Here is a 13576-nt window from a genome sequence, read left to right on the forward strand (position 1 = left end):
ACATTTCCAACTCACCTCTATATTCAAGTCTGCTCCTGGTTCCCTCCCCTAAACTTCAGCTGTCCAATCAGAAGTCCGGCTGAAAGAAACCAATCAGAAGGCTGAAAAAAGTGCATCATCAGAGTGCATTTCCACAGGTCTGCCTCCTCACACTTAACCTTCTGACGACAGCAGGAAACATCACAATAAAACAGCATTAATGTGTTTGTTATTCAGATCAAATGTCAGGATGAGATGAACCATCAGCACTGAAGCACCAAAACCTGCAGTTCCTCTAATGTCCAGCAGAGGCTCCTGCACTGAGCTTTTTACAACGCACCTGCTTCAACTAAGGCTTTAAGTCTGCATAATTAGGGGCGTGGTCTCTTTAACTGAGAGGTGGATGGTGACACAGGTGACTGTAGCTGTTAGTGAAACGTAAACTAAAAGGCAAGGAGGAAAAACAAACACCAAAGATCACATACACTCGGTCTGTAACCCAGGTTATTAACCACAGCCAGTGTCCTAACGCAGCCTTTTCACGGAGCATTTATCTGTCAGTGTTGGATAAAACCATGGTGGGAGACTAAAACCTTGCTCAGAATCAGAATACTTTATTAATCCCAGAAGAAATGATATGGTTATAGTTGCTCCAAGACAATAAGAACAGACTGAACTAAATCAAATAATACAAATATTTTACAAAGAAACTGACAAAATTTAAGAAATATAAATATGCAAAATATTACAGAGAGTAAATATATATGATTGACATTTTACTCTAAACTGTAGAACTTTGTTATTTGTTATTTTTACAGTCGAGCATGTGCAAGAGGGTGTACTGCTCTGTGTGCTGTGCATTAGGTGAACTTTACAGCTCCATCCCTACAACATTACTGCATTTTGATCAGTTTATTGAGTCTGTTAGCATCTGTGACCCTTGACCTGCTTTCCCAGCATGCAACAGCACAGATGATGGTACTGGCCACAACAGACTCATAGAAAATCATAGAAAATCCTGAGCATTGTCCGACAGATGTTAAAAGACCTCAGAGACGATTCTGGCTCTTCCTGTAAAGTGCAGTGGTGTTTTAACTAGGGATGGGTATCGTTTAGGTTTTATCCGATACCGGTGCCAAACCGGTACTTTTGAAACGGTGCCGGTGCTTAACCCTTGTATGGTGTTCGGGTCTGTGAGACCCGTGTTCAGTTTTTTTCAAAAGAAAAATTAAACAATTAATTATTTTTTCACGTGTAAATGTGTTGTGTCTTTCCACTCACTCCACTTGATTATAACTGATTTATTTATAACATTTTATATAAAAGAAAAACGAGAAGCACATTAATTCATAAATGTGATCTAACAAAGGTAAAGGGAAAAAATTAACCATGTTTGCTGTTCATATGTCTTGTAATTGGGATGAAGTAAACATCTGTTGAGTAATTTAACATAAAATTGTTTGATAGTGTTAATTTGGAAAGCCAAAACTCTAGCGGGTCCACCAGACCCATGAACACTGGCTGAGTAACAAAAATATGAACACCACACAAGGGTTAAACGGTGCTCAAACCGGTGCTTAAAGAATGGAGAACACAAACTTTGTCCAAAAACCTCTCATGTTCAGCTGTTTTTTTGTAAAAAGATAACAATGTTAGCCTTTTCTGCAGCTATGGGGCATATATGGTATCACTCTTGGCTGGAAGCAGTGCTTAAACAATGGAAAAAACACAAACTTTGTCCAAAAACCTCTCATGTTTAACTGTTTTCCTCTTTTTCTTTGGTCATTTTAGCCTTTTTGGCCAGGGTGAAGGGAGTATCTGCCATCAAACAAGAAGACAGCCGCATGTAGCTATGATGATGTTTGCTAGTTCACCTTACATGCATTAATGTAATAACGTGGTTAGCCTACTCAACGTAAATTACACACGAACAACATTAAGCTCCTCACGCAGAGAAGAACGGCTGCTGCTGCATCATCATCCTCATCATTTCTGCTACACTGGCAGGGCTAGGGGCCAGGACTCTCCTCTTCGGGTTCTTGGGGGATGTTGCTAACTCCGGGTCCGATAACAGGCATCAGGTGGATGATGGCGTCCTCAGCTCTGAGGGGGATCCTGATGGGGTCTGACAGATCTGGGGGTCAGGCAGCAGTGCCACATTTAGCTGATTGACACAGTTGCCACATCCATCCAACCATTTTCTGCCTCTTCTCCAGGTCCAGATGATGAAGGCAGTGGTCTCAGCAGAGATGCCCAGACCTCCTTAACCCAAGCACTTATTTCTAGCGAGACACCAAGTCACCCAGAGACATAATTTCTTATGTCTTCAGGAGCAGTGTCCTCAGTCTGCCCAGGTGTCTCCTTTCATATGGACATGCTCATAACGCCTCACACAGGAAGCTGCCAGAAGCATCCTCGTCAGGTGCCCAAACCACGTCAGTGTGCTGCTGTTGACTGAACTCCTGACCGCATCACTCCAGAAAATACGGCCATCCTCTAGAGCAAACTCATTTCTTGTATTCACACTTTCATTTCTTCACTACCCAAAGCTCATGAGCACAGATGAGACCAGGAACAGGTAAACTGACAGCTTTACTTTCCCCTCCTTGCTTCACCACGACAGACTGGAGCAGTGTCCACATTACTTCCGCCCTCAGTCATTAACAATACTCGAACATAATTAACATTTGTTATGTTTGTATGGACAGGCAACAGAGACATCACTAACTCAGCAGAGCTGGTCTCACAAACCTCTGATGCATTTTAGAACCTGAGGCATAAACATGGAGCACTGAGGCTGTTTCAGGTCACAGCAGGAGGACAGGAGCTGAGTCAGAGCCTGAATGTCTCTGTCAGTGCTGATAAACTCCACATGATTAAATCTCAGCTGCTGCTGACTCTGAACCGCAGAGCTGAAGAGGACTCGTTGTTTGTGTGTGAGAATTGTTCTTTACAAAATTAATCAAGTTTATAGAAGTGAGGCTAACGATCCAGTCTAATGCATGCCTGTGTGTGCGCTGAGCTATATGAGCTGTGGACAAGAGGGGAAAGAGAGGCCGTATCAATACTTTTCAAAATAAGAGAATGTTAGCATTGGTAATACAGCTGCAGCCATAAATACCTGCGCATAAAGAGCTCGTTCCTTTATACTTACATCCCAACTAATGCTGGAATAAAGTTGCAGCACTCGGCAATCTAACGTTATAACAGAAAAAAACAGCACACGAGTAGAAAGAGAGTCGGGACAGGTGACATTTAAAAGGCCAATTTATTTTAATTTGGACATTTTATCATTGTTTCTGCAAATTTAACAAACTGTAGAAAAAACATATAAGGAAGCAACTTTAACAAGTCCTGCAGCAGCAAAAATGTTCACAGTTTTAATCGATCAAAAGCATGAAAGTAAACTGCCAATGTGTCCGAACCTAACTCCAAAAACATTCAAATGTGAAGAAAAACAGAAGGGGAACATTAAAAATCATGAAGAATACATATGAAATGACGATGTCAACACGTCTCAGAGGTACTGAGAGGAAACCGCTGGTTGTCTCGATCAGGGTGAGAGACGCAGCGTCAGAAATAAAAGCTCACCAATCAGCACAAACCTGCATCTACAAACTGGAGAACAATTTCAGAATAATGCTCATCATCAGCCACAGCACAGTGACATCAACACTCAGAGACGCTCTGTGCAACAACATCGTTCATCAGGTTTGGACGCTCGTGATCTTCGGGCGGCGCTGCATTAAAAACAGGGCTGGATGGTCGTTAATGCATCAAAGGATGTTTAATGTCGTTTCTTCAAACTCAGTCTGAAGGCTTTAAGTCACATAATCAGTTTAAGAAAAAGTCTCATGACCCTCGCTGATCCTTTTCATCGTGCTGGATGTTGTAAGTGGCTGTTGCACGGCTACAGTCAGAGCCATTCATCACACTCCTTTGCCAGGTAAGAATTAAACTGTATCACTTTCTGAGCTAATTCTTCACCCAGCATAGAAGCTAACAAGCCCCCCACCACAGAGGTCAGGTCCCTGTTTGCATCACTGACCTGATATGTTGGTTTCAGCCTGTTCTTATGTTCTTCCAACATTTCCTTGGTGTAATATTCTTTGCCCTCTGCCTTGTTAGTTTGCACCACCTGATTGATTTTGTCCACCAGCTCCTTTACCTTTTCAGTTTTCTGGTCTTTTTCACCTTTGTTGTTAAGGACACAATAGTTCTCTGTTTTAAAACCAACTCTCTGAGTAAACTTTGTTATCTTATCCTCATCCTCAGCTCCATCTACAGTCATCAAGAGGAAAAAGTAAGGCCCTGACGCGTCGCCAAACATCTTCTTCAGGGCTTCCACTCGTTTCTCGTCTTGTGTGTTATCTCCCACCCATTTTTGCACATACAGGAACACATGAGGACCCTGATCAGCCTCAAACACGGATGCAGTGATCTTATTCAGCACTTCCTCTTTTTTATAGTTGGTGTGGCACAGACCAGGAGTATCAACTAAAACCAGTTCTTGGTCTCCAAACTGTGCCGTCTCCGTCTTGCACGGTGTTGTATCTGAGAGAAGGCGGTTCTTCTTCACAGCAGGTTTACCCAGGAACGTGTTGATGGTTGAAGTCTTCCCAGCTCCAGTCTTCCCAACGAGGATAATCCTCAGCTTTGTCGGCCCTGTTTGAGAATTTACACGACATTCATCACACATCAACACTGCAGCAGTCACAGTGTGACTGATCTAGACAACAACAACTGACATTAGCTTAAATTGATCCTATTTGCTTCCTTTGCTTTTCAAAGACATGATCAGTTAGTCTGGGTTGAACAGCTGACTCCAGCTTTGTAGAGTCTCACTGAGCTAAACGCTGCTTTGCTGATGACTCGGTGCTCTTTATGTCTAATGCTGCAAAACACCTGAAAGGCTTCAGATGGTTTTTAAGGCGTCTCAGTTCTGCAGCAGTCACCTGCCATGTGAACCAGGCAGCCATCTATTTAAAGAAAACCCTTTCAGTATAATACATGGATAGAAATGAAAGTAAAGTTTTATTTAAGTATGAAAATAATTTTAGGAGCATTAATGATGTTCACACCTCCTGGAGCTCTGCCCTGAGAATACAGTTAAACAGCTAAAAGGAAGAAAATGTCTGAAACTGTAACTATTAAACTACAACCAATGATAGTAAAGCACTCCATTATAAATATAAATAAATAACATAAATTACATCATGTCAGAAACAAAATGACTTTCTAGTTTTGCTGAAACACCAAGTTAGTAAAACATCTGTAAGGGACCTTTGAGTGAAACTCTAAACTTTAAACATTTAGTTTAAATCGTGCAGTGAACATCTGCAGCTGAAGTCTTTAAACTTCACTGAATTCTCCAGATGAACTGCTGTTCTCTGTGTTTTTGTCTAATAACATGAACAGTATAACGAGCAGCTGTTGTGTGACGGTGGAAGCGTCACTGAATATTGGCAGCATCTGTTGAATGTGACAAGAAAGCTGAGTTTGACTAAAACACCAAAGTGTGTGAGAAATGGAAAGTTACTTTCAAAGTTACAGGTAACTCCACAGGCTGACAGTTAACATACACGAACGTAAACCTGGAAATATTAGTCTGAGGAAGAGAACGAGTCCTCGCTCTGCTGGTTCATCCAAAAGCTCAAATATAAAACGTTCTTACCATCATTTGCATGTTTGCCGGCCATCCTGCCTGCTAGATGTGGTTGGTGGGCAGTCACGAGTGGGTCCTCTTCTTTGTAACTTCATGTTTTTATAATAACGTCTGTATAGTTCCCTCCCCTTGAACACACATCACCAAACTGGTTTCCGAAAGAGCCGTCCAATCACAGAGCACGAGTCAGAATGAGATGCAGACTCAAGGACCAAAAAAAGAAAGGTTCAACCAACAGGGTGCTGGGATTTTTCACTTATTAAAATTTAATTAGTTTAATTCTTTTTAAGAAAGTGGGACGTGGTATTTAAAACAGTGTGTACAAAAAAGATGATGCAAGGACCTGAAAATAAAATGAAGCCGTTCACAAAGATCCTGCGTAGAGCTGGCAGAAGTGCACATCAGTACGACGACCTTTGATAGAAAGGACACGTTCTTTCTTTTACACAGGAATCAGAAATATCTATTCAAAAATGAAACATGTTAGGCGACTATTTCTTGTCTTGAAATGTGCATTTCTCCTTTGTTTTTACTGCGGATCTTCCAGGTCAGTAATCAGACCAGAAAACGCTCAGACAGGTGGATGGTGACACAGGTAGCCGCTAGCAGTCTTCTAGGCTTCACCTCAGCTAACTGGAGTCCCTGAACTAGATCTCTGCACAGTGTTTGTGCTGCTGGAGCATTTTCATTGATATGACACATCGTCTGTGAGGTTACTGTACTAACAGACCCTCTAAGAAATCTGAGCTTCAGTTTTGTGAGTGAATTTCCAGGACTTTTATTGGAGGTTATATGTTATTATAAGCTACCAGCTGCAGCTTCAACGACCAAGCTGTTCTCAAACCCTTAAACTCTTTTATCATTAATGACTGAGAAAAGTTGTGGGTCAGAGTGTGGGCGAGAGGTATTTTGGCTTTTGAAATGAAAATCTTTGACAACCTCTGATTACAACAGCAGCTACATCAGTGTGGTTGAGGTAACACTTTAAAAATCACAGCTTTAAGGCTTAAATCACTCGTGTTTCCCTGTGATGCTCAGAGGAGCAGTGAGCCGTCCTGACTGAGCGCGCTCCTCTCCTCACTTCTGATAACCCCCTCCTCTCTGATGGTCCAGCTCCTCCCCAGCACTGAGCCCGCCTCCTGGTTTGAGGATGTTGGACTCTGAGGAGCAGTTTGCTGAACGTCTGCCCTCTGGTGGCCACAGGAGAAACTACACCTGCTGGTCTGTCTGGGTTTGAAACGTCTGACACAGGCTGTATCCCAATTCAGGGTCTGCAGCCTTAAAGAACGCAGCCTCAACGATCCTCAAGGGCCGCGTACTCAAAGACCGCTAAGGCCGGAAGTACGAGGCTTGTGTAATGGGACGGTCTAGCCTCCGTTGCGCTGATACTGTTGTTTGTCAATAAAGTTAAAAAAAAAAAGCCTCTGTTGCGCTGCCCAGGTTGCCTAGCAACCATGATACTAACAGCTGGAAATGTGTCATACAGCTGTGTTTGACAGAAATGAAGGAGAAAATCTTTTGTTCATTTGTTTGTTGCTACATGAGCTTTGATCATTCTCTGTAAGATTAAGCTCAGCTATTGAACGGCGTATATTTTAAAGTAAAGGCTTTAAAACCAAGTTAGTACAAACGTCACTAATGTCACATGACTTTGCCGACATGTGGCCAACAGGAATGTTTAATGTTCTTCGTTATTAAACATTTGCACATAAGTGACGTAATATTCAGTACTTACTTAAAGTTTACTCTTCAGCCGCCCCTCATCCGCCGTTTTTTTCGGCAAATTTATCCACACCCACCGCCGCGCTATGCATTCTGGGATATGTTGGGCCACGAAGTCTACACTGCCACGTCCTTAAAATTCAGGGAAATGAAGGACGCATTTCAGGGCCGCATTTCGAGCAGCCTTTGAATTGGGACAGCCTTCGGCGCGCCGCTGTGACGTAATCGGCCTTAAAATGCGGCCTTTAAGGCTGCAGACCCTGAATTGGGATACAGCCACAGGCTGAGGTTAAAGGGTGAAGTGACCTGAAGTGTCTGCAGCTACGATGAGAGCTGATCCCCATCAGCTTTACACTCCAAGACTCACAGACTGAAGACAACATCTGGTTAAGTTCAGCTCGGTGCTCTCCAGACCCAGCTGTGAGCATCAGTGTGATGGATCCATCACCGTGTGAATCACCTGCAGCAGGTTCATGGCTGTGATGCAGAGGAGCAGAAAGCAGTGCTGATGCCATGATGTTGAATCTGTTTCTGATCTGGTTCATCTCATGTGGGATAGATTGATGAAAAGTCTCCTTTTACTTTTACTTTACTTTAAATTTTAACTTATTTAAGTTTGGAAAAGGTTTTTAAAATACTTAAAGTGCCTGGATCACAGAGGCTTTCAGGATGCTAATTGTTATTTATCAATGCCTATATTACCTCTGATCAGCTATGACATAAAAATAATACTTTCTATATGCCATTGCTATCCGGGATTCATTACCTTATCAAGGTGGAGGGGTTTGTGTGTCTTGTGGGGCTTTTTGTCCCCTGGTAGCGTCTCCCATGGCCAATTGGTCCTGGGTGAGGGACCAGATGAAGAGCGACTCAAAAACCCCTATGAGCAGAAGATCCAGGAAATAGTTTGCTCTATCTGGGGTAGAGTTACTGATCTTCAACACCCACCTGCAGCAGATCTTTGACAGCATTGCAAGGGCGCACTAGTCTGAATGGACCCTGTTCAGCACTTCCAGGTGGTTGGTGTCTGTCAAGGTGGTAAGCCCCGAACCTGATGGTGGACATCAGAGGTGAAAGGGAACCACCAGCCTGAAGAAGGAGTCCTATCGGGCTTGATTAGCCTTGATAACTTCAGAGGAAGCCAACCAGGAACCAACAGGCTGAACAAGGCTCGGGCAGTGGCTAAAGCAAAAACTCATGTGTGGGAGGAGTTCAGAGAGGCCATGGAAAAAGACTTTTGGACTGCCTCGAAGAGATTCTGGCAAACCATCAGGTGACTCAGGAGGGGAAAGTGCACATAGACTATAGTTGATTGATTTAAGCCTTTATTTGTCCCTTGCAGTTGCCTGCAGCAAAATTGGACCTTTTCTAAACGTACATACATCACATTGGGGAGGCAGGTCACAACAGGTAATGTAAAGAAAACAATGAAATGTATAACAACAATGGACAGTCGAGGAGGAACAAAGAAACTCTGCTCAGAAAACAAAAACATCACAGCACAAAAGTGCATGAATCTTCACACCATAACACCATGAAAACACATGACAAGCAACAGGGAGTGAGCCGAGTAAGCGGCATCAGGGTCGCTGCATCACTGCACATTCCAGCTGACCCACCGTCTGCGCCGGATGGGAGGCAAGTATCGGAGGAGTTTGGAGTGGGGAAGGGGAGTGAGTGTGTATCTGTGTCAGTGTGTGTGTGAATGGGATGCTAGGCTCCCTATTTCCATCATTTGCAATGGCAGCAGCAAGCTTTCGGCACTGGGATCCCATTCCTCTAACCAGTTTCTCCGTTTTGTCCAGTCTTCCACAAGATGTAGCAACAAACCCTGCCGGCACCGAGATGCCAGTTTCTCTGCCATCTTTCCTGTCTTTGCAAAGCACCAGCGAACTTTCATGGTTCGGGGATACCAGATTCTGTCCTCTATCGCCCCTTTTAAGACATCCAAACCGCACAATGCGCCTAATTCTTCATGGCGTCCCTTCACTTTTCATGTGCTTTCACTAGCATCATCTAGCATCCACCCTCGACACCGTCATTCAAGACCGCTCTCTAAGCCAACTCACAGTTCTGACTACGTCTAAACATCTTATCATCTCCCATGAAGTTTGGTGGACTCGCACTCTGCTCTCTGACAATTTGGGGGCTGATCATTACAGAAGGCAATTTTCCTCCAGTCAGTGTTTCAATTAATCAACCCTTCATTTGATCTCTTCTCCAAACATTCCTTCCTAATTGTCCGAGCTCATCCACTCCACTTCATGAAATCCTCGACTACTTTACTGAGGGCTGTTCATCTTCGCTGGCCTGCCACCAGTTATTTCCCTCTCCTTTCGGTGGGGATGTCACTCGGCGTTCGCTCTCCCTGCACTTATCTTTGTCCTGTTCTCTCTCTCTCACCCCAAAAACAGCAGATGGCCCCGCCACTCCGTGAGCCTGGTTCTGCCAGACATCATTGCAGGGTCTTTAGGCGTCTGTCACTGTGATTTGGTGCCGTATAAATACGTTGAATTGAAAATCAAATTGTTACTGCTGAGATCTTCGACCTTCTAGGGGACGCCTTCTTTGGGGATCTGCCAGGCATGGGAGCCGTCGCCAGTCCCCTTCGAGGCCTTCCCCAAACCACAGCTCAACTCATGTCCAAGCATCACCTTTACCTACTAAAACGCTGTCAAACCTAAAATGAGGACGTGGGCCCAGCTAGTGAAAAAAATAAATAAACACAATGCTTTGGTTCTATAACATTTTTTCTATCATTGCTTTATTATGGATCAGGTGCAAGAGTTGTTAAGTGTGGATAATAAATAATCGATCAATGCAATAGCAAATTGTGTCTTTTTCTCAGATGAACAGAAAGTGGAGAGTGATGAGATATGAAAATGGAGGAAAGACAAACTCCACGTCTCTCTGGACATCCTCCCTAATTATATCAAAAGTATCAAAAGTCTGTTAAAGCTGCCAAATCTGCCTTTTTGTCCAGCATTATCATGACTAATAGCCACAACCCCCGAGCCCTTTTCAATACTTTTAACTCTGTGGTAAACCCTTGCACTATCACTTATAGGGATGCCTCCCCTGCTCTTTGTGATAAATACTTAAAGTATTTCTCTGATAAAATCTCAGCTCTAAGGGCTTCTCATCCATCTCATTCATCATCAGTTTTAGACCCAGTTCCAGCCTCTGAATGCTTGACTGTCTTCCAACAGTTTGAGCCAGTGTCTTATTCTGCTTTAAAAGACATAATTGATCATCTCAAAATCTCTGGTTCCCCGCATAATATTCTTCCTTCTCGTTTCTTTAAGGAAGCTTTACATGTTATTGGTCCTTGTATCTTATCTCTGCTGAATGCATCATTGTCATCAGGTTGTGTACCGTCTGTCTTTAAGCATGCTGTTGTGCAACCTATTATGAAAAAGAAAAATCTTGACCCTAATGCTCTCACTAACTACAGGCCGATCTCCAAACTCCCTTTTATTTCCAAAATATTGGAAACGGTAGTTCTAAAACAACTTCAGGCCTTTTTAGATGTAAATGGTATTAATGAAAAGTTTCAGCCTGGTTTGAAACCTCGCCCCAGCACAGAGACAGCCTTACTTAGAGTTTTTAATGATCTTCTTTTAACTGTTGACTCTGGATACTCCGTGGTTTTAGTTTTACTTGACTTGACTGCTGCTTTGGTTAACCACAACATTCTTCTGTCAAGACTGGAACATGTTGTTGGTCTCAAAGGTACGGTTTAACTTGGTTTAAATCCTACCTCTCAGAGAGGTCGTTCTCTGTTGCTATGGGGCAACACTCCTCAGCTTCTGCCCCTATTTACTGTGGTGTGCCTCAAGGGTCCGTGCTCGGCCCTGCTCTCTTCTCTTTGTACATGTTGACGTTGGGATTAATTTTTAGTAAATACAACATCTCCTTTCACTGTTATGCTGATGATATCCAGATTTATTCACCTTTGAAATCCAATGTGTCTGCTTCTTTGCAACCTCTGTTCAACTGTTTGCATGAAGTTAAATTTTGGTTATCACATAATTTTCTTACACTGAACGAGAATAAGACCAAAATCATAGTCTTTGGTAGTCACACTCTGCTAGACCAGTTAGCTGATGCCCTTGGCCCTCTCGCTAGCCATCTCTCGCTCACTGTAAGGAACCTGTGAGTGTTCCTGTCATGGTCCCTGTGCCTCCCCGGCCAGCCCAGTGTGGCCACAAGTGTTTGTTGTTTTTCTCTCACTCTGTCTCTCCTACCTGTCTGCCTGGGCGGAGCTCTGATTGGGCTCCTGCCCTTGGCCCACGCACCTGCAGCTGATCTCGAGCGGATTGCAGTTCTCTGGCTCTTAAGGCTGGGGCTCTGAGCTGTTCGTCGCTGGAATATTGAGTAACTCTCGTTAGTATTGCCTGGCTTCCTTGCGATTCTACTGTTCCCGTGTTTGCCTTCGACTTACCCTCGTCTGTGTAAACAGGTTTACCTGGATCAGCCCTTTTGTGACCCCTGGACCCCGTGAGTAGGAGAGTGAGCTGAGCTGCTTGTGTGGAGACTGTTTGGACGAGGAGCAGAGCGAGTGCGAAGAAGTGTGTCTCCCCAGCCAAGTGATCCCCGGGACCCTGGTGTTTCCCCCCCCTTCACGTGTATATAGTGCACCAGTGTGATTAATAAAGTGTCGTTGAACTGTGCTACCTCAGTCTGCGCCTGAGTCCGTTCCACTCCCGTGACAGTTCCTGGATGGCTCTTTAAAACTTGAGAAACAGGTCTCCACTGTGGTAAAAAAACAGCTTTTGCCAGTTGCGTCAGATTTCCAAAGCAAAGCCGTTCCCTCCTTTAAAGGACCTTGAAAAGCTTATCCACGCATTTATCACATCCAGATTGGATGACTGTAACTGCCTCTACTCCGGCCTCCAACACTCTTCTCTTTACCGGCTTCAGTTAATTCAAAATGCAGCTGCGCGTCTTTTAACAGGTACGAGAATCTATGAACGCATCACTCCAATTTTAGCCAAACTACATTGGCTCCCTGTTAAATATCGCATAGATTTTAAAATTCTTTTGTTCACTTTTAAAATTCTAAATAATTTAGCGCCCAGCTATCTCTCTGAACTCCTCCACTTATACAATCCCAACAGAGCACTTAGATCAGGGGTCTCGAACTCCAGGCCTCGAGAATTTGCATAATTAAGATTAAGGAACTGACCTCCCAGCCCATTGTCCCTTCACTGGGCTGGTTTCAGTCATTATGCAAATGTACTGTTTATAAGATTGAAAGCTGCAGTCCGCTGAGACTGAAGACGTCACCTGGATGATGACGAAACGTTTCTGGAGCTTCACAATCACCGTGGAACGCCCCTCCCAGAGTTTATGTGAACGTTAATGGAGCAGCTCTGGATGCCACACTAGATACAGGTTAGTCTCTTCCAGCAGTAAATGCAGACCTGTTGCCTGAAAAAAAAAAGTCATTAAAGAATCTGTGGAATTCTCCACCCATAAGACTGGCCAATGGCACTAACTGCAATCCATTAGGAATAACCTGGTTAATCATTGGATTTATGGGCAAGCAAGTCTATCAACGGTTTGTGATAGTGCAGGACCTGACATCCCCCTTGGTTCTTGGGATGGACTTTATGACTCACACTTCACTAACAATACGTGTCCCAATGAGAACTGTAATTATGGATGATCTGTGAAAATGGGCTGCTCCCATGGTCACTGTGAACAAACCCCCCCGCGAACCACGGTTCTGTGTTGACTTCCATGGTCTAAATTAGCTGACCGCGAAAGATTTTTACCCACTCCCGCAAGTGAATGAAACACTGGACTTTTTGTCAAGAGGGAAGTTTCTCACAACACTAGACCTCGCTCAAGGTTTTGAGCAGGTCCCCATTGCTGAAGAAGCTAAACCAAAGACTACTTTTATCATGCACTGTGGCCTGTTTCGTTTCAGAGTCCTTCCTTTTGGCCTGTGTAACACCCCTGTGACTTTTCAGCAGCTTATAAACAATGTTCTAGCTGGCCTGGTTTATAAGTCCTGCGCGGTGTATCTGGATGACATTGTTGTCACACCACGACTTTTGAGCAACACCTGCTTGACCTAAAAGAGGTCCTTGGTAGGCTTTAGTCCGCTGGCCTCTCTTTATAACCAAGCAAATGCCAATTCTGCCTTACAGAACTCACCTTCCTTGGTTATTGGGTTATGCCAGAGGGGATCCATTCTGACCC

General features: G+C 43.8%; 1 protein-coding gene across 1 annotated transcript; it reads right to left on the reverse strand.

Moving 5' to 3' along the window:
- Positions 1-3266: 3266 nt before the first annotated feature.
- On the reverse strand, positions 3267-5699 carry LOC101487383 (GTPase IMAP family member 9-like). The gene is made up of 2 exons (XM_004556565.2): positions 5654-5699; positions 3267-4644 (listed from the first exon to the last, which is right to left on the reverse strand). The coding sequence occupies exons 1-2, from the start codon at positions 5676-5678 to the stop codon at positions 3896-3898; spliced, it is 774 nt and encodes a 257-aa protein (XP_004556622.1). The 5' UTR covers positions 5679-5699; the 3' UTR covers positions 3267-3895.
- Positions 5700-13576: the final 7877 nt, after the last annotated feature.

Source organism: Maylandia zebra, linkage group LG4, assembly GCF_041146795.1.
Source record: "Maylandia zebra isolate NMK-2024a linkage group LG4, Mzebra_GT3a, whole genome shotgun sequence".
In the NCBI taxonomy this organism is placed as follows: Eukaryota; Metazoa; Chordata; class Actinopteri; order Cichliformes; family Cichlidae; genus Maylandia; species Maylandia zebra.